This window comes from Sphaerodactylus townsendi, linkage group LG06 (genome assembly GCF_021028975.2).
Source record: "Sphaerodactylus townsendi isolate TG3544 linkage group LG06, MPM_Stown_v2.3, whole genome shotgun sequence".
In the NCBI taxonomy this organism is placed as follows: domain Eukaryota; kingdom Metazoa; phylum Chordata; class Lepidosauria; order Squamata; family Sphaerodactylidae; genus Sphaerodactylus; species Sphaerodactylus townsendi.
The window spans coordinates 92,568,248-92,592,835 of NC_059430.1; the positions used below are offsets into that span (position 1 = coordinate 92,568,248).

The 24,588-nt window shown below is 46.2% G+C and overlaps 1 protein-coding gene across 2 annotated transcripts; it reads left to right on the forward strand.

The window, feature by feature from the left end:
- Positions 1-5,591: 5,591 nt before the first annotated feature.
- LOC125434203 lies at positions 5,592-14,529 on the forward strand. Of its 2 annotated transcripts, XM_048499237.1 has the most exons (7): positions 5,592-5,708; positions 5,916-6,198; positions 7,045-7,286; positions 8,771-9,272; positions 9,537-11,241; positions 12,650-12,775; positions 13,320-14,529. In XM_048499237.1, the coding sequence occupies exons 2-7, from the start codon at positions 5,923-5,925 to the stop codon at positions 14,381-14,383; spliced, it is 3,915 nt and encodes a 1,304-aa protein (XP_048355194.1). In that variant the 5' UTR covers positions 5,592-5,708; positions 5,916-5,922; the 3' UTR covers positions 14,384-14,529. The 2 variants fall into 2 exon arrangements, with proteins under 2 accessions (XP_048355194.1, XP_048355193.1); XM_048499236.1 differs by having other exon boundaries at positions 8,771-11,241.
- Positions 14,530-24,588: the final 10,059 nt, after the last annotated feature.

A 24,588-nucleotide genomic window follows, 5' to 3' on the forward strand; every position in this document is an offset into this window, starting at 1 on the left:
CTTGAGACTTGTAAAGATGATGTTCACCATGTTATTTTATTGCCATATTATTAAAAACAAATGACAGGAACTCTGTTTATCACGGAACATCCTTCCAATCTCATTTCCTGTCTTCTGAACCCAGCCGGAAAGGCCAGGAAGGTTTGCTGTAACATCACAGGAGCCTTGACAATAACTGGGAGACAGGGAACAGGAGTTGCCTGTACCTAGCAAAAGCCACCAACAGCAAAAGCTGTTTTCCTGTAAGTAGAAGCACTACCTGACAGAGGCAATTGACTACAATCCCAACATCTTAGTGCTAGCTTATGTATTCCATGTTCCACTTTGATAGATCACAGGTACTGGCCATCCCCAGAGCTGCTTGGTTTCAAAAAGGTAGCTACATCACAGAACCTCTGATGATACAGTGGAACCTAGGAGACTTTCAGTCTTTCTGTTGTCATCTGGATTATGGCTCACAGTCCTCAAAACAGGCAGATGTTTTTGTTCTTATTCACTTCTTTCATTTAGTGTTACTATCTTTCACCCTTGTTTTCTAGCGTGGTGAAGGCAAATTGTACACCCAAAGTTAGAGTGTCACATCCCTGGGCCCTGTAGCCCTGGGAAAGAAGGGTGGAACATGGATATGGCCCTAAGCATGCCTTCAGCATTGTAATGGGGCAGAAGGAGATGCCCTGGAGCAGTGGTTCTCAACCTTCCTAATGCCGCGACCCTTTAATACAGTTCCTCATGTTGTGGTGACCCCCAACCATAAAATTATTTGTGTCTTGGTTCCTAAGGCCATCGGGAATATGTGTTTTCCTATGGTCTTAGGCGACCCCAGTGAAAGGGTTGTTCGACACCCAAAGGGGTCGCGACCCACAGGTTGAGAACTGCTGCCCTGGAGGCTGGTAAGCCATGGCATGACCAGATTGGAGGAAAGAAGATCAGGGCCAACTCCCAAAGGAGAAAATACCTGCTTGGGGGGAAAGGTCTCCTTGGGAGATAAGATCTACTCAGGAGCAGGCACATGGCAGCAGGACATCAGTGGGTCCAGGAGAAGAAGGATAAAATGAGTCCAAATGAAGGGAGAGTATCTAGCTGGGACTAGCTAGGAACAGGGAAGGAGAATAGACAGCCTGACCTGAGTTTTTTTACAGTGGGTTGAGACACAGGACTCTCCTTGACCAGGAAGATGGCATTCCTAGCCAAGAGGCCACAACCACCACTGGTCTAGGCCTGGGTAGCCTAGCTATTGCTGATATTAACCCTGCAATGGTCATAGCTAGGAACTACCAAGACCAGTTGTGGCTGATCCTGCAACTTTGCGGGAGGGCTCCATGTCTGGGGTAGACTGGCACGCTCCTACCCTACTACATCTGAGCAATCTGCATGATCAGTTCTAAAAGATTGTTATTTTTAACTGATGTTCTTTACTAAGATAGCATTTTATAATTTCACACTAAACACAGAAAATTAAGACATTATTAATACTTGGCAACACCAGACTATGAACAGATCCCTGATGGGCCACTCCTGTGTTTGAACTGGAGCACTGAATTTTAAGTTTTATGGGTTGCCACCCCCAGGTGGGGCCTGAAGATCTCCCAGATTGATAAATGATCTCCAGACTGCAGAGATCAGACTGCCATGGAGAAAAGGGCAGCTTTGGAGAGTGGACTTTATGGCCTTATACCCAGTTGAGATCCCTCCCCACTCCAGGCTAGATCTGCGAATCTCCAGGAATTTCCCAACCTGGAGCTAGTAACCCTAGGCGAGGAGTAGAAAGATGCTGAGAGCACAGTTTGCCCTCATGGAGTTTAGACAGCAAAGCAAGAAAAGCAGGAGTTAGTTTGAAGGAAGGAAATTCACGGAGCAGCAGGAGCAAAACAGGACAAAAAATTGGTGTCACATAGCACTCTAGAGATGCCCCAAATCTCTATGGTGTCACAGCACCATTAATGTCAATTTTAAAGTTTCCACCCCCACTTTGCTTCCAAGGATTGCCAACTGGGATCTGACCACTCTAGCCAGCCAGCCCTACTCCAAGTATTCATTTGCTCTTTATTCCTGTTTGACTGTTTAAAGTGCTCTCCTTTACGGAAGGTGTCAGTTCTGATTTTATACTCCTAGTTAACTCAAGATGGGGACAGAATTATGTGGCCTGATCATGAGTTGCCAACCTCCTGATGGGAGCTGGAGATCTCCTGGGATTACAATTGATATCCAGGGGGCAGAGAACAGTTCACCTGGAGAAAATGGCAGCTGTGGAAAGTGGACTCTGATGGCCTCATTGAAGACCCCCTGCTCCCCAAACCCCACCCTTCTCAGGTCCACCCTGAAAGTCTCCAAGTATTTCCCAACCCAGGCTCTACACTGGTTTCAGTGGAGTGGTTTCAGTTGTGCTGCTATCGGACTATTGTCTAGGAGTTCCAGCTAGCTGCCACTTATGCAACCTCTTCCGCCGCCTCCTGCACTTAGCAGGGTTCACGTAGCATACCAAAAGTGTCAGGCAGCTTCCTAGTAGTTTTTTCTCCTGTAGGCATAAACACTGATCCAGTGCAAGGATAACAAGGAGCAATCTCATCCCTGCCCTGGTACAACTTGAGGAGATGATCCTGGTGTTAATCACATGAAGGAATTCATTGTAACCTCACCACAAAGTGTGTATCTGTTTTCCTCAAAGGACTACTAACTATCCAAGGTCTTGTAATGAGAGAAGCAGCCTACAGATGCATCTAAGTGTAACTAGGCAACCTGAGCACAAAGACTTCTTCCTAGAACACTCTGAATGGCCACAATACAGGGAGAACAGTCTCTCCAAGCCTCAAATCCTTCTTTGTACTTAGCCGCTTGACTTCACAACAACAGTTGTTCTTCTTGATACCGCTCTGATATCTTCTTCTGCACATAAAGTACATTCAACTTCTATCCAGGAGATTGGGGTTCAACTGAGAGGTATTGGAAAAGTCACTGTCCCTTAGACTTTGTTCCATGGTTTGTAAAGAGGAAATTGTAATGAACTACCCCACAGGGTGGGTGTGAAGCAAAATAGTACAGCATCGCCACCTTCGGGCCCATGCTCAGGGGATGGCATTTTACCATGCACCTGCTGCTATTCTGTGGTGAATACAAATGACTATTTACTAAATAGCAGATCAGTGTGCACATGCAACCCTGGGGGAACAGGTGCAAGTCCAGTCAGGCAGCAAGTCCACATGGATTTCATTTAGGGTTGCCAGCCTCCAGGTGGTGCCTGGAGATCTCCCAGAATTACAATTGATCATGCTTACCCACCAGCATCGTCTCATCCATTTGTGTGGCGTCCAAGTCAGACAGTACATCACTGGGATTTCCTGCATTGGAGAAAAATTCCCTTCAGTCGGCATTTAGCAGCCAGGGAAGCACAGGGAAACCACCCTCCCATGGCTGCTTCCGTCCAAAGTGCAAAACACAGAGAAAATTAGCTCTCTCCCCCTGCCCTGCAGCCACCACATGTTGAGAGCCGAGAATCCTCCCTCCTGCCGTTCCCCTCCATCTAAAGCTTGAAATGTGGGGGGAATTGGTTCCCCCTGCCCCATGGCCACCACATGTTGACAGCCGAGGATCTCCCCCCCTCCCGTTCCCCTCTGTCCAAGGAATGAAACATGGGGGAATAGGCTCCGCTTCCCCTCAGGCCCCTGGCACACCAAAGACCATGGTGGGGACCACTGGGAGAACCCCTCGCATGCCCGGAAGTCGCCACTTGTTGAGGCCAGTGAATGTGCCCGGAAGCTTCCCCTTCTGAGCCCTGTGCTGTACTGGGGCCAGCCTTGTGCAACACCAACTATGATGGGACATCTTGGGAAGACACGTGGAGGGACCCTCTCCCACAAATTCTGCTTACCCAAGTCCAGGGGGCTTGAAGGAGGGCGAATGTCTGCCTCATTTATCATTGTAAAGAGCTCCTCCAATTCCAGGGCGGGGGAAGCTGGGGGCAATAGCCGCTCGTCCACTCCAAACCGCATGACTCTCATGATTGGGGAGGACTGATGTTTCTGTCTTCCCCAACAATCCTTTCAAGCTCCCCAACAGGGGAAGTCGCCCTGTGGTTAACCAACACCCTGTTGTGTTGCACAATATGCTTGTATTCTCACCACAGTGTCTTGGTCTTGGTGAGGTATTCAACGGCAGTCCTGCTGTGACCCTGACTCCTCATCTCTGCAGCCACCTTCTCAAAAACCTCCATGTTCCCATGACTCTTGGTAAGGGCCCACTGGATCATCTGCTTGACCCAGATCCTGAACAGGTCCTTGGCTTCAGCCTTCTTTCAGGTGACGCCCCTCCCTGGTCCCTTGGCAGAGCTCCCTCTGTAGACCCCAACAGCAGTGTCACCACTTGCGCCAGCCATCGTCATTCGTGCACGCCAATCACTCAGAACCACACCAGCAGTTGCTGCCGACCCCTCCTTAACACTGAACTCAAACTGGCCATTTCCCACCAAGGTCCGTTTTTGGGCCATTGCCATCCCCACAAAAAGGCTGTACTTCTAATTGGTTGACCCACAGTGAGCAGGGGAAAATGAAGGCCCCCCCCCCCCCCGCGCTTTTTCCAGTTCTGGATAGGACCCAGCACAGGCCTCAACACAGCAAGTGGCATCAAAAAACAATGGGGCACAGCATCACATCACATTCCCACTCACGTTCTCATATTTTTGTGAAAAACGAGAGACTCCACCCCCATGATATGCCCACTAACATTCAGCCCAAAGTGCACATCTCCCTAGCCATGCACTTTACAAGTCTGGGAATTTTTAATTTTTAATCCCTGTTCCAATCAATGTATTTTATCTACTGTTTTGCTATTATGGTGAGATGGGATTTTAAGTACTAGTCATTGACTGCAAACAAATAATAATTATAATATTCAGTTTACGTGAATACTCTCTTTGTATATACCACAGACTACGTATTACCTTTGATCTGGGTTTCTAGTGTATTTTTTCGTACACATATAGTCTATGCTAATGGTACTGTGAAATTGATGTACTTTTGTGCTGTTGTACTGGTCATTGACTGTAAATAAATGATTGATTAAGACACTCCGAGCAACAAGTACATATACAGAAGAGAAAACGGGGACATTTTGGGACTCCACTCCCGATTAACCCAGGTGAGATGGCACCTGGTTGATACCATGAGCAGAAAACATGCTTGGGGGAATGTTTTGGGAAGGGCAGACTACAACGGTCGGTGACTCAGCAGAGATGAAAACTGACATGACATCAGGTGGGGAGATCAGGGGGGCGGACAGTGGGGAGATGAGGTGGCTGGGCAGGAAAAATAAACTGGTTCTGCTCCTGTGGTGTATGTACAGTAGTGGGTTCAACCCGGGATTTTTGAAAATCCCGAGATGAGGGAAATATCGTGGGGCAAACCCATTTTAGGACTGGGAACCACATGAACTTCTTGACCAGACTGGGATATTTCCCTTGCTCAATCTGGGATATTTGGACTGTGCAGAAACTACTTCAGTTGCACAAAAATCCCCAGTCTTGAATAATCAAGCTCAGCTTATTTGGCTCTTTTTTAGTCTGTTAGTTGAAGACCCCCCTCAAGGAGCCCCAGGGTCGCATTTCATCTCCCAGTGATCCAAGTAGCCTTCTTTATCAGGACAAGGGAGAAGCAATAAAGGAAACCGTGAGGTTATGGGATGAATTTCAAGTAAAGAAGCCTTGTCTCAGTGAGAGAGTGAGTGTCTGGCTTATTTTTTATTGTTGTCATTTGTCAGTAGGTTGCTGAGCTTGCCTAAAATTAAATGTGATATCTCAGTAGTATAATTTGGGAGTCTTTTATGGTTTGTAAAGCTTTTCTCTTGAGACAACTTTAGGTGTGTTTCATTTTTTTTCCTCCTCGGTTCTAACAGACTCTGTTGCATCCATTGTCTCTGTCTTACAGACCAAGAATGGAGGCCCCCTTCAGCCTCACTGTGGCCTGTGACTGCAGCCTTATGTTTGGTGCCGCCCTGCCACCAGACAGGCGAATGCCGCCAGCTCCGTCCTTGTTCTTCATCGTAGTATCTCTCGTCACCATCAGGCCTGCTACGGCCAAGGTGTCACATAACACATGTGAAGAAGTACAGGCCTTTCAAGGTGTTCAAGACACAAGAGCACTCCCAGGGAAATTATTCTTTTACCCCATATCACCATTTGCTTTCCTTGGAACAATAACTCATTACAAGGTAGTGCTTGTTTGCACTTAGGCCAGTAAGAACGCCCTCAAGTAGCTATCCTTGATGACTGAAACTTTTTGTTCCCTTGCAGTCCAGTTACTGCAAACCAAAAGGGGCAGCCCTTGAGGGATGACCAATTCTCTAGCTAAGCACCACCCTGCCCCGCCCCCCCACAATTGAATAAGGAAGAGGGCGCTCGGGTGCTACAACAGTTCATCTTGCTCTCAGCTGTCAGCAGGATGGGAGGTGACTGGCATCCCCTTCCTGGGTTAGGGTTGCCAACTCTTGGAAATCTGGGGGTGGACCCTGGAGAGGACAGGGGTTTGGGGAGGGAGTTCCATGGCTATGTGATGTCCCGGAGTCTCACATCTGAAGCTGCAGAGGAACTGATCTCTGTAGTCCAAAGATAATTTATAAGTCTGAGTGATCTCCAGACCTGGAGTCTAACAGCCTAACTCCTGCATCCACACCAAGACCCTGCAACACTTGCATTTGCCAAATAACAGCAGTAGAAAAAGCTAATTTCCTCTCAAATCAGTTAAGGTTTCTCTCCCTCTTGTTTTTAAGCATGAAATATTCTTGGTCTTAAACATCAACCTCTAATTTCCTCATTAAGGCTAGTGATGAGAATCTTCTTTCTTTGTGCATACTTCTGTCAAGTGATCGTGTCATGTTCTCTGTCTTTTTAACACAAATTTCTGTATTCTAGGTTAGTGGGATCGCAGACCAGAAGCCCATCAAAAGTTTTTCAGAATTACTTTACTTTTTATGACTTTTGGAACAAATGGCAGTGTTGTGTCTGTTAGGATACATGCCAAGACATTGCTTTTTTCTCTGTGTGTGTCTTATAAACAGGTCACTCTGACTAATGGATCAGTTTTGCCAAACTGGTTGGAATATAACCATAACACCAGGACCCTTCAAGGGCTGCCAATGCCGGACGAGAGTGGAGACTATCATCTCACCGTGGCAGCACACGGAGAGGCGTGTGGCCCAAACACACCAGCTGCCACTGCCAACTTTGTACTTCATGTGCACAACTCCATAACTGTCTGTGAAAAGCAACTAGACATAAATCAAAAGCCTGTGAATGACATGTAAGTTGGAGGTATTTCACATGACTCAGTGTCTTCTGGTGTTTGCTGCAATCTTTGCATTAACAACAAAGTGAGAAAAAAAAGGAATGTTTTGGATTCAGTGATCAGAGGCCAGAAAGAATATCCTGGGGGAGGAATCAGAAAAGAAATTACCCTCTTTCGCTTCTGGGTACGAACAATTTAAGGAATTCTATTTAATCCTTTTACTTGATTATACCTTTCCTCCCAAACTGGGGCTTTGAGAAGCATCTGCAATTTGAAGTGCTCCCTTGCTAAACCTAGTGGTTGTTACGCAGAGAGGCTATAATCTTAGCAATCTATGTGTAGTGGAGAACTAAGGGCGTTTCCTCACTCTCCCCTATCCCCCCTATGCCGCACACTGCTCTCAGCACGCGGCATCCCTGGCGCACGCCCGGGCATCCCCACCCAGTCAAAAGGTGCCCTTCGCAATCAAAAGGCGCCCTTCGCAAGAGCGCCAGGGATGCTGCACGCTGAGGCGGCACGACAGCAGCAGTGTCCGGGTGGCTGCGCTGTCGCCGCCCCTCTCGTGGGGAGTGCCGGGGGACCCCGCGCTACTCTCCTTAAGTAGAACGGGACTTAAGCTAAGTGGGGAAAAGCCCAGTGTAGGGAGTCAGTGTGGTGTAGGGATGAGAGTGTTATGGTAGATTCCGAGAGACTGAGTTTCAAATTCTCACTCTGCCATGGAAGCTTGCTGGCTGACCTTGAGCCAGTCAGTCACTCTCAGCATAACCTGCTTCATAGGATTGTTGTGAAGCTGAAACAAAGGAGAGGAGAATGATATCAGCCACTTTGTGTCCCCACTGGGGAGAAAGGTGAGGTATAAATGAAGCAAATAAAGAAAGGACTGCATGTGCACTCCGAGGTGCATTTAAAGTTTATGCACAGCCACTTGCACAGCCGAAGAGAAAAACTGATGTGATGAAGAAGTGCTGATTTATTTTAAACATTTATATGTCACCTTTCCACCCAAATAGGGTCCCCACGATCTGACTTCTGAAATATCTTTTTCTTTATATGAAAGCTGTCTTGTGAGGCTGCTGATTTGATTGGGGTGAAGTGGTCCTGGAGGAGCGGTGCTGCTCCCCCCCAGTTTACCCCTCCCCCAAGTTGCTATTAGCCCCAGTGAAGAAAAAAATACAGGCACCTATATTGTTCCCTTGGGCTGTGAAAATAAAACAACTGTTTTTTGATCTGGAAAATAGCATAAGAATAATGGGTTAAACATGTCATCACGCCCCCATCAAAACAGCAGTCCCACATGTTTTGTTTTGTTTTAAAGATCTTAGAATGTTTTAAAGATGTTAGAAGATCTAATCTTGGATTGCCTGAACCCATGTCTGTCAATCTCAAGAGCTGTTTGAAATAAGTGTTTGAGGCTAAGTTTTGAGTCAGCATGGATAGGCTGTAACAAAAGTTTTAAGAAAATCAGTATCTGTTAATAATGTATATTCTGGGGCTTTCAGTATCTATTCTGAAGGACAGTGTGCACAGGACATTTCTGTCACCTTTGCTGAGATCATAATCCTCAACCCAGCTGGTTCTTTAACCATTCAAGAACGACTCTCTCTCATCTACACCATGGCAGAATATCTCCACCTGGACCCAGTCTTCTTAACACTTATTCCATTCAGAGAATCATTTAAAAAACACTTGTGGAATCTGACCATTGTAGGTGAAGATATTAAATGCATCGGCACTGTGGAAAACCACTATGTAGAACTATGTTGGCCAGTTGGGTTTGGACTGTTTGCTATGCTGTACGAATTAGTGCAAGTTCTACGACACAACATCCAGTCAAGCCACCTCTCACAGCTCCTGGGCTATGAAATTGCCGGCTGGAGAATTCTCCAGAAAGGCAACCATGAAAAAAGGCATGCAGGAAAACGACACAGGAGGCAATTAATGGCCACTCCAAGGCCTACAATGACACCTACTAAACTGGGAGTGAAGCCAACAAAAACAGAGGCCTTCCCTTTTGGGACAACTACTCTGCCACATACAAAGTCTACTGTAAGACCGAGTGCAAGTTCATCATCTTTGTACAAAGACAATTTGACAACTGTTCCCAGCTACACTGATATCTCTTTCCATTCTGTTACAACCCAGAGGGATTTAGGAACCTTACATGTTCTCAGTGTTCATTCGAGGCAACCAGCATTTACTATTTTCCAGTCTCTCCCTTCTGCTGACCCCGAACTTTCACCTTCTTTGATGACAACAAAAACAGAGGCCTTCCCTTTTGGGACAACTACTCTGCCACATACAAAGTCTACTGTAAGACCGAGTGCAAGTTCATCATCTTTGTACAAAGACAATTTGACAACTGTTCCCAGCTACACTGATATCTCTTTCCATTCTGTTACAACCCAGAGGGATTTAGGAACCTTACATGTTCTCAGTGTTCATTCTAGGCAACCAGCATTTACTATTTTCCAGTCTCTCCCTTCTGCTGACCCCGAACTTTCACCTTCTTTGATGACAGCATCATTGATAGAATTCGGGAGACAGGATGATCTGACTTCCAGAACACCCCCAATAGTAGAATTCCAGCAGTCTCAAGTGCAACTGCAAGATATACACTCCACACCTAAGAAGTCTGAACCAAAACCCAATTTCACTCAATATTATTTAAGTTTTTCTGGGTCAGCCAACAAAACCCAGTTCTTGAGTTCTGTTCAGGCCACAGTAGACGTTTCCGTTTCATCAGAAGACACACCCTCTGAAAAAACGCCTGTAGCAGACATCCCAAAACAATTTGTAACAAATTCAACTCATAGTAGCTCATACACTTATCTAACAGCATCTGGATTAGCATATGAGGACAGTTTTTTTGCAGCAAATCTTCCTATATTTGCCACCACGTCAACACCGGCAAAGCTAAGGATCCCATTTTCTACTGTGGTCAAGTCTTTGTTCTTCTCAAGCTGCAGCCATCAAAAGTACGATCTATTTAGCAATGGCAGATATGCTTCAGAATCATTTATATCAAATCCACAGAAGAAAGAGCATCTCTTTACAGACGAAAACTCTTCCCCTCTTACTGCAGTCCTGACTGAGATCTTTAGGTGGACTACGGACTTAAACTTGATGGATGTTATGTCAGCTGGTGATTCAGCCACTACAGGCAGTGCTTCTGTCCACAAACTTGGATTGGTGCCTGACGCAAGTCCAGTAAGACAGTTATATTACAATGATAATATTCCTGCCTTGACAACATACAGCACAGAAGAATTCAGCATTTTCCTGTTTACCTCTTCAGTAGAATTTGGATTACTATCCAGAACAAGGAGCGTCACAACAGAGCTTCCTTCCCTGCCTTTATCAACATCAAAAGAACTGACAGGCTCATTTGGTTTTCATAATATATCACCAGTGGAAGAACTGTTGTCCAGTAGCAGGCCTATTAGCCAAAAGGTATTCAAGACTGATGAACATACATCAGAGCCATTTACGACTGTTCCTGAGACAAACAAACTTTTATTTATAAAAGACAAAGCCTCAACTCTTACCAAGATGCAGGTGGAGACTCTTCTTTGGAATAAGCCATCCCATTTAATTTATATTACAACATCCGGTGTTGTTTTAAGAAGCCAGTTTCTAAGTTTAGACAGCCTGTCTCAGGGGACAAGTCAGACACATTCATGGTATTCTTATGATACTCTTCTGCTTCCTGTGCCTGTGCAATATACTGGTACTCCCAAGTTACATTTCTCTAAGAATTATTTTAGCTCATATGCCAGTGGTATCAGAATTTCTGTGGCATCTCCTGATGTTTCACAATTGGAGACAAGTGATTTAATTTTGACTGGCCTGCTGGAAACCAAAGCGGCCTTCCACATCTCCAGGAAATCTATATCACAGAAGCTGAAAGATTCAACTGTTGCATCTTTACAGGCTGGACTTCATACCACTTCTGTGTTCCCAGGGGTGCAAGGTAAATTGTGTGTTTTTTTCTTAATCTTTACTAGCATACTCTGACTCCATGTGAACTACTCACCTCAGATTTCATTTTATGAGGAAACTGTATCCTTGTCAATCCCTGACACACTGTCAATAACAGTTAGCTATAGCAAGAAAAAAGTAACTAAAAACTCTTCATGGAACATGCGTTCGTATTATCTTTTACCTCTTTGGGAAACCTATGGTCAGGAATCTCATCAATCAACAAGTATGTTGGATCAGATGCAGAATCCAATCAAACTTGGAATCCAGTTTCTCCTATATACCAGCCAAGTGCTTTCCCCTATATACCAGCCAAGTGCTTTCCCAATAGAGTTGCGGTGACTCGTTCTTTGCCCCAGTATATTGCCTCTGAAAGGTTCCATGCAGCTAGTAGTCATCAACAGACTTAACCATTCACACATTTCATAAAGAGGACTACTTAGCCAGTGGCCTTCAGCACATATTGTAACAAGTAGAATGAGAGCAGTGTGGTGATTAGGGTGCCAAGCTCGGATTTGGGAGACCCCAGTTCAGATTTCTACTATGCCATGAAGCTTGCTGGGTGACCTTGGGCCAGCCTCCCTCCCTCCCTCCCTCCCTCTCTCTCTCTCTCTCTTTCTTACAAGATTGTAAGAAAGAGAGACACATCTTACAAGATTGTTATGAAGATAAAATAGAAAATGAAATAATGATGTATGCTGTCCTGAGATCCTTGTAGGAAGAATAAGGAATTGTGGAAGTGAATTTAATGCTGTTCTAGAAATATTATCTTATTACTCGTGAAAGCTGATTGGCTATTATTTTAGTTTCTGGATAAAATGTCTGCCCACATAAGCATTTTTTGAGGATATTCCTGACTATACAGGATAGAGAGAGCAAAAATGTGTCATTTTATGCAGTTACTTTTCTATACCATAGAGCAGTGATGGCGAACCTTTTCGTGCCGAAATTGCAACCCAAAACACACTTATTTATCGCAAAGTGTCAGCATGGCAATTTAACCTGAGTACTGAGGTTTTAGTTTGGAAAAAACGGCTTGCTCCAAGGTGTACGTTATTCAGGAGTAAGCTTGGTGAAGCAACCGTGCAACGCTTCGAATGGGTGAATCACGACCCTAGGGTTTACTCAGAAGCAAGGCCAGCCTAGATATATGAGTGTGTGTGTGGGGGGGTGATTTTCCGCTCCCCCTACATGATGAACTCTGTGCGTGCGTGCCCACAGAGAGGGCTCTGAGTGCCACCTCTGGCACCCATGCCATAGGTTCGCCACCACTGCCATAGAGTCTAGGAGAAACAGAAATTCCAAAGTAGTGGGGGGGTGTGTGTTCTACTATGGTATTCCATAGAGACTGATTGTTATCTATAAATACTACAACCACCATTCCATTTGCACCATTCTAGATACATCCTTCCCATCACTGCATACAGGAACAAGCATCTTTTCACTTACTCCATCTGAGGAATCATCTTGTTGCACAGAAACAACACAGACACCTTGGTTGCTGACTTCCCAGGTCATACCCACAGGTAAGCCTACACCTGTCCAGGTCCAAGCAGGGCAGATTCTGTGACACTTCCTGTACCACAGAGGCTACTTGGCTAACCGTGCTCCTGGCCACCAGTGCAAAAAATCCAGGGAACTTTCCCAGTAGATTAAAGGAGCAGTTTCCCTCCTGCATTTGAAATGGCTCACTCTAAGACAATGGAGTCAGATCCCCAGCTATAGCTCTATTTCCTGATGTTTACTTGGTTTCCTAGGGCTACCAAGCAGAAATGCAGCCTTCTGTACTTACTGCAAATTCCTACAGGAAGTGACAAGCTCTAGGATTGCTGGAAATTATAAAACCATACTTCCAATAAGAACTTAAGCCTAAAAAAGATCCTGCAGAGTTGCACTCCCCAACTGTCCCTTTGGTTTTAGCAGAGGGAGCTGCCAGGGCCCATCTCCAGTAAATTCTATAAGAAAAATTGGCATCGTTTGACAGGGGTTTGGGGGGCAGGGGGCGGGAGGGAGTCATTCAGTACCAGACTACTGAAATCATTATTTTCTGTTTCCTTCATTATTTCTTAGGCCAGACAAATACTTCCCCAAGAGTTGTCAGTGCTATTAACTGGATAACAGCAACCATTGGACACAAGTTCTCATTTTCAGTACCTTCAGACACATTTTATGATCAGGAGGATGGAGGTACGCCTCTGCTGACCCTTGGAATGTACCCAGCTGATGGTTCACCGATGGGCCCAGAGAACTGGTTGCACTTTAATTCACAATTCCAAACCATGCATGGCTATCCACTTGCTTATGATTTCCAGTATTCGCCTCAGGGATTTTTACTGTTTGCCACTGATTCTGAAGGGCTGAAGACTTCGGAGATGTTCACAATAGAATTACACAGACCTACCTCTATCCCGTGTCACAATTTTACCATAAGAACAAAAAATAGCTACCACTCATTCCTGAGAGACAGGGGAAGAGTTTACTTGTTTTTTGAGAAGCTTTCCAAATATTTGAGCTCTGGCAGCCCAGGCAATATGACACTGCTGCATCTCAGTCCTGGGTCCACTCTAATAACATGGTATGACCATTCCTTTTGCACAAGGAATAACAGATGTGCAAGAGATGAAATCCAGGGAGTTTTGGTTAAACTAAGACTACCAGGTGGAAATGTTCATCCAAATTTTGTTGAGGCAATGTTGCCAGAATACAACATCTATCAAACAGAGGACGTTGCATATGGTGGAACCTGCTCTTCTAATGAGTCCTTGCAAACCATAGTTGCATTTAATAATTGCTATTCCTGGACAAGAAATATTTTCTTTACCTTGCTAATCAGCATGTGTCCTGCTATTATGATAATATTGATGATCTTCTGGTACTGTAAATACAACACAAAAATAATTGGATCACAATCTAGATCTTTTCATGGAAGGCCTTTTTTAAGTTACGCTGATTTGGAAATGGATGTTCTGAAATCCCAAAAAGCAGCTGTAGTTGAACAAGAAGTTCCATGGCCAGCTGAGTTATGGTTACCTGTGCCAACACAATCTCAGCAGCGCTTCGGCAGACCAAATGCAAACCTTGCTGCCTCCAGGTTGCCTCCACCCCCAAAATATAGACTTCCACCACTGTATTGAATGGATGAACATAGCCAGAATTGTGACAATCATCAGAAGTCCATTTCCAAAGGTAGGCTATACTGATAATTTAGTTCAGGATGACGGAACAATTATTTGTCTTTATACTGGAATTAAAAAACAAATAAAGTTTACTTTTTTTGAAACTGCTAGCAGGCATGCCTATGAATTTGGATAGGCTGATAGTTATTTCATTATTTCATGATGACATAATGCAATAGTTAATGAAGTACCAAACAAAACAGATATATATATTTCTGTAGTAAAGTGTTTACCATGAACACATGCACCTGCCATATACAGTAAAGCCTAAAAAACTGCCTATATTACAGGCAAGACAGAGAGTTAACCTGCCTCTATTTTGTCTCACATTCTCTCTGGAGCAATAAAACTTAAGACACTGTGCTGTAGATATTAATGACTACTGAGCACTTATTTTCCTAAAGGTATAGGTATGGTGTAGGTGCTGCTGTCCCATGAGACCTTCCCACACCAATATGGTTAGCTGTAGAAGCCATGAGGGAAGAAAAGGTGGGGAAACACCTGCCTTCTTCTGGTCCATGCTCAGGTGATAGCATGGCTCTTCCTTTGTAGATCTGCTCTACATAATTTTTGTGTCATGCTATTGGATGATGCCATAGAGAATAACAATCATGCTCTCAGTCTAAGAATCAGCCCTTTAAGTAAGAATAACAACGATGGGGAAATCATGCATTCTGCAGCCATGAATTGCTGCCCTAAGGCTGAGGTGAAGTCAATAAATGATGGGAGTTTCTTCTACCCAGGAACTTTCTTTTTTCAAAAAAGATTGGCTATAACATTTCCAGGTTTCCTTCACATTTTGTGGTCTCCAGAGTTGCCAGGTTTTTGCCTGCTCCTGCCCTTGTGCAGCATCTCCGCGTAGTTAAAAGCTTCAACTGTTAATTTCTGCATACCTGCCAGTTTTAAAAGTACAGGATTAGGCTCGCCTGCAGTTGGCTGTTTGGTACTAGAAGGAACATGTACCCAAATAAAGGGAGAACGCATTTGAAGGTATTTAAAAAGTTAGTGTTTTAAGTGTACACATAGTCAACTTTCAAAAATTACTTTCATATTTGTACTCTATTTAGGAAGCATTTAAAAACTGTAACTCGCTTCTGCAAATTGCTTAAGTCATGAAACAATCACATTCACGCAAAACGCTGAAACCAAAAAGGATAGTAAAAGACTGTGAAGTTTAATTAATAGGGCAAATATATTAAAAGTTCCCTTCCACAAGAGCACTTCCTAGCTCAGGGGTCTGCAACCCGCGGCTCCAGAGCCGCATGCGGCTCTTTCAGACTTATACTGCGGCTCCGCGTGGCCTGGAGGTCGGAGGGTAGCGTGGGCATGTCTCTCCAGCCCTCCAGAGCAACACTGGAAGGAAAGGTGAGTGGAGGGGCCGAACCGGAGGCGGCTCCGTACGTGAGAGCATCGCTTTTCGTGTCCCCTCCACTCACCTCTCCTTCCAGCACTGCTTTGGAGGGCTGGAGGGACACGCCCAAGCTGCCCTAGTGTGGGCGTGTCCCTCCAGAGCAGTCACCATCCCCCTCTGCTATCCCTGCAGCTGCCATCCCCCCTCTGCAGGCTGCTCCGTTGGGCAGAGGGGGTTTCCCTACCCACCGCCACCGCCACTGCATCCCGCAGCTCGAGAGGCGGCGGCACTGGGCAGGCTGCAGACGCCATTCCCCCTCTGTCCCATACAGCAGGCGGCTGCCTGCTCCTTCGGGCAGAGGGGGTTTCCCTGCCCGGCACCTCTGCCTCCCAGCGCTGGAAGGAAAGGTGAGTGGAGGGGCCAAACCAGAGGCGGCACCCTGCAGAGCCACCTCTCTGGCTCGGTAGATCTTCAGGGCCGTGGAAAACGGGTCCAAATGGCTCTTCGGGTGGTAAAGGTTTCCGACCCCTGGCTGATCCCAGCAGCTCACCCCCATTTTAAACAACCAATTCTGTGAAGCTGTTCTACCTACTTAAAATGGAACATTTCCAAGTACCTTCAATTCATTATTTTGGAATGGGGCAGGGGAGATCCCACAGCAATTTGAGGGCCTGTTGATACACAGAAAGTTTTAAGATGACTTCAACGTACATTTACAAAAAAGAGTGCTGGAATGATTTTTATTTATTTATTTATTTATTTATTTATTTATTTATTTATTTATTTATTTATTGCTTCAATTTTTATACCGCCCAATCCCCAAAGGGCTCCGGGCGGTGAACAACACAATTCAATTCAATGTGTGTGCCATATAATTTATGAAGCTTGTTTCAATATTCAAGGAACCAGATGTGCTTAAAGAACAAAGAGGAGTAAAATCCCTCATATGTGGCATTTTTCAGCAGCTGCTAGCCAGAACACAGGTCACTGTCACTTTCAGAAGGGATTAGTCTCTGATCTTCAGATTCAGCAGGGAGCCAGAGTACAGATATGAACGTTAAACAATTAGAAAAAAGTTAGAACAGGAGGTTGGTTTTAATTCAGGAAAAGCGACAACTAAAATTTGACCTACCAACTTTCCTCTCATCCCACCTCAATCCTAAAGCCAGCTAATTAAGAATGACAGCAGAGCACACCATCTGCATATTACCACAAATACTGCTAGCTATGCCTGTATGTCACTTTGTTTTTCAGCATGGGACATGGCTGTTTTCAGTTCTCAGCTGTCAGCAATGAAGAGTCCACCTCAAACATTAGCTGTGAATACAACACCTTTTTTTTAAAGTATCCAGATGATTACATTTGTTCCAGGAAAATTGGTGGAAATTCTTATTAATAGAGTTACTAACACAATTAGCCCTACTGAGCAAGAATCAACATGGTTCTTTGTGTATTTATTTATGCTATTTATAGTCCGCCTTTCTCACAGGGACTGGCCGTTTCCTCACTTTAGATAAAAAGCAGAGGCAAAACGGTTTTGTAAGCTTTGTGTGTGTTCTCTTGAGAGGATGCTGCGAGTCACGCCCTCCCCCACTGCAGGTAGTCACTTGGGAAAGAAGTTCGCTTTCCCTCACACGCGAAAGCGTCGAAACGCAGCACTCCCCTTTACGACACCGGCGTGCATCTCTTGCGATGTTCCGCAGGGCGGGTCTTTGATCCGATTGGCCAGAGTGCCGTCTTGGAGGCTGAACCTTTTTTAAAAAAAAAAAACACCCTAACATCCACCTAGAAACGTCAAGACGCACACGCGTCATCAAAGCTGCCCAATGCCTCATCCCCTTTTTTGCTGTGCTGATTTATGATTGGCAAGCCGCGTATTGCGTCACGAAGCCTTGCTTAGGTTCCCGGAAGTTCCCGCAGGCGGAGAATCTCTGAAAATCCTTGCAAACGAACAGACGTGTCTTTGTCCCTATGTGCAGACAAATTGCCCAGTGTTGATTAGAATTAGGGTTCAAAGCTATGTGCAGACGTGGGTTTTTCTGGTAAAAAAAATGGGGGGAAACGCTGTGTGCGCATCGCACACACCCTGCCATGGCCTGATTGGACGGGAGGGTCCACGTCACTAGAAGCGGCGGGGAGTTCGAAACCTGGGGTTTCCACCCGGGCTTCCCTGCTGGCCCGCGCACCGCGCGGTGTTTCCCAAAAGGCACTGTTCCGAACAGGAACAGAAATTTTATTTATTTATTTTATTTATTTTTTAATCTTATATACCGCCCAACCCCCGAAGGGCTCTGGGCGGTGAACAACAAAAATTATAATTACATATAGGTTTTTTAAAAATTAAGTTAAAAAGCAGCAGATAATAACAACAATGCCCGCAATAATACCAATTAAATGCTCCCAGAAGGGGAGAAAAAGAGTGGGGACCATAGGTGGTAATGGCCCAAAAAACAGGAGGGTGGAGGGGGCACTCATCAGCGGCTGGACACTCCGAAAGCCCGGCGGAACAACTCCGTCTTGCAGGCCCTGCGGAACTCACCAAGATCCCGCAGGGCCCGGACAGCTGGAGGAAGAGTGTTCCACCAGGCAGGGGCCATGGCTGTAAAAGTCCTGGCCCGCGTGGAGGCCAGCCACATCATTGAGGGGCCAGGGACTACCAGCAAATTGGCCTCGCGAACGCCAGAGGCCTAGTAGGGACGTATGGGGAATCAGCGGTCCCGAAGAGTTATGAAGGGTCCCAGGCCGCCAGTAAGGCCTTAAACGTATTAAAGAATACCCATTACCTTTGAAGACGCATCTGGAATTCCAACCGGGAGCCAATGCAGAGCGACGCTTAATATTGGTTGAATATGGTCGACGGGAGGCCATGCCGTGAGCAAACGGGCCACCGCATTTTGGACCAGTTGTAACCTCCGGATCAAACACGCCAAGGGTAGGCCCGCCAGAGAAGCGGTTAATAGTCCAATCCTGGAGGTGACCGTTGCATGGGATCACCGTGTAGCCAGGTCCCAGTGTGGGAGAGGAAGGGAACCAGCGGCGGGCCTGTCGAAGATGGAAAAACGCGAACCCGAAAGTTATATGGGCCCACCCTGGGTCTTCATTGCAGAAAGAGATCGAATCCAGGTGGGACTCCCCTCAGGCTGCGGACCGAGGGGGCCGGTGCCAATAAGGCCCCCTCCCACACCGGCAGCTGGAAATTCACCCTCCCCTACCATTATCACTGCATCAAGCCAGAGGATCTCCGTCTTCGATGGATTAAGTTGTAGCCTGCTCTGTTGTAACCAACCAGCAACCACCTCCAAACAGTGCTGGAGAGCTGCAGGGGCGATGACCGCTCCCCCTCCATCAACAGAATGAGCTGAGTGTCATCAGCATACTGATGACAGATCAGCCCAAAACTCCGTACCAGCTGAGCAAGGGGTCGCATGCAGATATTAAATAACAGCGGGGACAATAGCGCTCCCTGAGGTACCCCACAATGAAGTGGGCACCGTCGAGAGGCCTGGTCCCCACACCACACTTGCTGACTCCGATCCCGGAGGAACGAGGCAATCCATTGAAGGACAGTGCCCCGTACCCCAGAAGCGGCCAGGCGGTGGGTCAATAGACAAGAATGGTCTCTGTCCCATGCCCAGCACGGGAGCCGGACTGGAAGGGATCGAACCCCGATGCGTCATCCAGGAAACCCTGAAGCTGCTCCAGCACCACTCTCTCAATTACCTTCCCCAGAAACGAAAGATTCGAGACGGGGCGGTAATTGGCCAGATCACTAGGATCTAAGGATGGTCTTTTCAAGATCATGCCGGCGGACCTTCAGCTGTTCTTCAACCCACCTGGAAGAAGACTCCTTGCTCAAGGGAGCCATTGATGATCTTCAACAGGTGTAGTCGTGAATCCTCCGGCCAAAGCTTAACAAGCCAGGAGGGGCACTGGATCCAGAGGAACAGGTGTAGTAGGTCTAACCTTGTTAAGCCAAGGCCCTGTCAACGAAGCGGCTTCGGAGAGCAGGGAAAACTGGGCCAAACATGGGCCCGAAGACGGCAAGGGAGCCTCCAGTTCACTAATTGTAGATAAAGAGTGGGGAAGGTCCTGGCGGAGTGATGCTATTTTATCTGCAAAAAAGCTCATAAATGCCTCACAGCTAATAGCCAATTGAGGATTTAGGGCCACCTGGGTCTCCATCTCCGACAAGGAGGTCAAAGACCAAATCACACAGAACAATTGTGCCGGGCGAGAGCTAGCAGATGCGAGAGAGGAGGAGAAGAAAGCCCTCTTTTTGCCTCCCTTCTTCGGACGCTTCATCATCATGAGGCTTCTCATAAAGCGCCCCTATAAAGATGTTCGCGCCTTACCTTTGTCATGAGATTTCCTCCACTACTCGCTCCAGATGTCACTGAGACCCCGCTTACATTCATTGGCGGAGCTCCACAGTGTACCATGGAGCCCTGGGCCAAGACGGGGGGTGCAGAGAGCGCTGAAGGGCAACAACTTCGATGGCATCGGAGAGCCGGGAGTTCCAGTCCTCCAACCTGCTCATCGAAAGTGTGCCAGCAGGTTCAGGTTCCCGCGAGAGCATTCGCAGGAAACCAATTGGATCCATGAAGGTCTCCCGCGGGCGGGCATAAATCAGCCCGTCAGCCCTGGAACAGGGTTGGCGCCGCAGGTCCACATCCGACCTTCCGAAGGGCAAAAAATGGTCGACCATGGCAATTTCTATCAATAGAGGATACGCACTCAGGTCAATTCCCAGTCCGAAAGACCGTAAATCCAGCGTGTGACCGGGCTTCATGTGGGTGGGGCCAGAATAGGTACTAAGGAGAGGCCTAAGCTGTCGCCATGGATGACAACTCCAGGGTCCACGGTCACTGCACCAGAAGGAGTGCGTACGACGTGGACATTGAAATCACCCAAGACAATGAGTCGAGGGAACCGCAGAACGCCCAGTCAGCCACCACCTTCTCAGCAACCGTGGCAGATCCGTCTCCCCAAGGTGCGCTTAGGGCGCACCGGTACACCAAAAGGACAGCCAACCTCTCCAAGGCCAACCACTCTAGGCCGACACACTCTATGCCAGAGATCTCCGGAACAGGGACGGGTCTGAAGGGGATAGAATCATGGATGTACATCACCACGCCGCCGCCACGGCCCCTGGGTTCGAGCCCGGAGAAGTGGGAGGCACCACGAAACCTGGTATGGCGCTGACCTACGCCCAAAGGCGGCACGGTCTCACCGTCAGCGCACTCCAGGTTTCGGTGATACAAGCCAGGTACCATCTGCTGGTCCCCGAGAGATTAATCACCGGGGAGGACTGCAGTTTTATTATTGATGGACTTGGCATTAAACAACACCAGGGACGAAGCAGGGTATTTACTCTGAACCCAACCACTCTCATTCCTCGGGATAGGACGGAGGTCAGAAAGCGAACAAGCATAACCGTATCTCGTCCATCTTCTATCATAAGGCCGCCGCCTACCGTCATATTTACCCCGTCCCATTAAAACCGGAATCCCTGGCCCCATAGGTGGTGCCCCCACCCCTCTAAATGACGCGCGCTGAGGGGTCACGAGGGCAGCAGAATCGGGGCGACTGCATTGTCACCGTTCCAGTAGTGGGGAGTGCTGCTGGAACCCGGATTACTTGAAGCGAGTAGCGTGCAACAAAAGGTGAATGGGGAAACGGCCAAGGTGGCTAACTCAAGAGTCAGTACAATGAACAGAAGGCACATTCAGTGAAACATGTATTAGGACTGTAGAAGTCTGGAATCGAGCAAAAAATCTAGTAGACAGAACTGAAGCACAGCATAAATATTAATAGGACACATTAAGTGGTTCAAAAACTGCATAACAAGATCCTACTTACAGGAAGCTATACACAGCAGTACAGACCACTGTCTCTAATCGTTTATTTAAATAAGTTTGTGAACCATTTTGTAAAGTGCAACCTTATTACCTGTGCAGAAAATCCCTCTCACATAATTCAGTTTTGCATGGTTTTCAGAAAGCCAGGAGAGTGGGAACCTTCCTGATCTCTTTGTGTGGTGGGGTATCAGAAATGGAGAAGGAAAAACTATGCTGTTATCAGTCTCTGTCTGGGAGTTACGGTCATCAGCATTTCAGTTCAGTCACCACTTTGTTCCTTTAAGGGCACTGATATTCAAAATACATTTTGGTGAACGAGACTGGATTTCAGCATCTCAAATCTTGCCCTCTTTTCCTCACAAATGCTTTTGATTGTCACATTTCCTGAAAATGGTCCTCAAAATCTATACACATTTTACAAGGTGCTCAAAATTATGAAACCAAGTGTCCAATCAGATTTGAAACAGATGCAAGGAGAAGAATTCTTTTGTTTGTAAGGTGTTCCATGAAGAATGGTAACTGGGGGAAAGATGAAATTACACCATAGAGGGAGCATTATGCAACTGCATGAATAGCTTCTGTAAAGGGAAGTCCAACCTCTCCAGACATTGAGAGGATTAAACAAATGTACAAGTCATACAGTAGATGTAATATATTAGTGCCTCTCAAAAGGTATTGACAAAGTCCCTCACCAAATATTACTGTGTAAATTTAGCAATCATAAGATGAGTATATCCCCACTCCCCCCAATTTTATGGATTGTGTATTGGATTTTTTAATCCAACATAGTTACTTGAGTGATCCTCTCCCCTTGTGCTTAACTACTAATACATATTTTTCTTGGCATAATTCCTCTATCATGGACAACCCCATGCTGGTAATGAAATGGTGCGACACTTTAGTTGCTAAAATCCAGGATTTCCTCCCCCTAAAATCTACACTTGAGTTACAATCTATATATTGGACTACAGATCTCTTCGAGGAATTTGTCAATACAATCAGATACAGATTTGGAGTACATCCTTTGAATTTGTTAAATGAAAGAAAGCAGAATAGAAATGGCAGCTCTTGCCCTTGTGCAGCATCTCCGCGTAGTTAAAAGCTTCAGCTGTTAATTTCTGCATACCTGCCAGTTTTAAAAGTACAGGATTACAGGATTAGGCTGGTACCAGTGCTGTTTATTCCTAATTTTTGGAATTAAGAATAAGAAGGTTTCCAAAGACGTACATGATGCATTGTTAGTCACAATGCTGAGAACCAAATCAGATGGTGGTGGAGGGCTCTCCAAACTGGGTTAGATGACAATATGAGATTCAGCACAGGCCACGAAGAATCTTTACTTTAAATACATATGAATGGGGTCTGAGCTGGTAATGCGACCAGGAAAGAAACACTGAGCGCTGGGGTGTAGTTTAATGAAAATACAGCCTCAGTGTGCCACCGTGGTGAAAAAGGAGTTTGGCATGTGAGTAACAATGAAGTCTGTAGCATGTGAGTCACAATGAAGAGAGCAAGGTCAATGTGACTCACATGCTACAGACTTCATTGTTACTCACATGCTAAGCTACTTCTATTCAGATGGCCTTACCTATTGATCTCACAATATATATACTCCACTTGCTTTCCTTTCCTACATCAGATCCTCTGAAGATGCCAGCCACAGATGCAGGCAAAACGTCAGGAGAGAATGCTGCTAGAACACAGCCATACAGCCCGGAAACCACACAGCTCCCCAGTGATTCTGGCCATGAAAGCCTTCGACAATACAACTAGGGGAGGTTTTGGGCTTAGTTGTAGGTCTTCTCAATGTATTTGGCCAGTAAGAATGTTGGACTGAACTGATTTATACATTACCATTTAGCCTAATCATCTCAGACTCAAGGTGGGTAATAAGAATGACTACTGATCTGATCCAGCACAGCTGCTTTTTCATGTTCCGACTTCCAGGGACCAGTTCACGAAAGCTTCCTTTTGTGAACTGCAGTGGTGTAGTGGTTAAGAGCAGGTGCATTCTAATCTGGAGGAACCGGGTTTCATTCCACGTTCTGCCGCTTGAGCTGTGGAGGCTTATCTGGGGAGCAAGATTAGCTTGTGCACCCCAACACACGCCAGCTAGGTGACCTTGGGCTAGTCACAGCTTTTTGGAGCTCTCTCAGCCCCACCCACCTCACAGGGTGTTTGTTGTGAAGGGGAAAGGGAAAGGAGATTGTAAGCCCCTTTGAGTCTCCTGCAGGAGAGAAAAGGGGAATATAAATCCAAACTCCTCTTCTTCTTCTTCCTGTATATCCCATGTAGAGACTGCATGGAAAAAGGTCAGTAGCATGGTATGGATGTTTGCTGAGAACATGGAGAGGGAAAGTGGGTGTGAAATGTCTTGCCCTGCCCCCGTGCCGGTCTTCTGCAGAATGCAATCACATGGAGAAGTAGCTGTGCGAACTCTCCCTGCCCATGATCACTCAGTTGGAAAGCAGAAACTCTGATCACAGGGAGAGTGCAGGCACAGCCACTTCTATCACATGGTCACACCCTGCAACCAGGTGATCATGCAGAGGGAAGGGTGGTGGTCAGTGCATTTGTGTCTACTCGCCTTCTCTCTGCATCAGTGTAACTCTATAAAGCTTTTAATGGATTATTAGTCATTATTAGTTTAATCTTAATCCCCCAAACAATTCTGTTTGGCAGGTCATTTGTAGTTTAAAAGCCCTATCGGCAATTCTGAGAGCTGGATTTTGCTCAAGGACAACCCCCTACTGAGTTTGCACTAAGAAATCACAGTTCTTTAATGCTGTATTTTATGTAATGTCTGACTACTACCTCGCCCCCAGGCTAGAAGTAGAATGTCCTAAAGGATTTTCATACTAGAGAGTACTTTAAAAACTTCAAAAACTTTTGCTCACAAATACTGCGTTTTTCCAACAGGCAGTAAATGAGTTATAGTAAGACCATGCTACTCG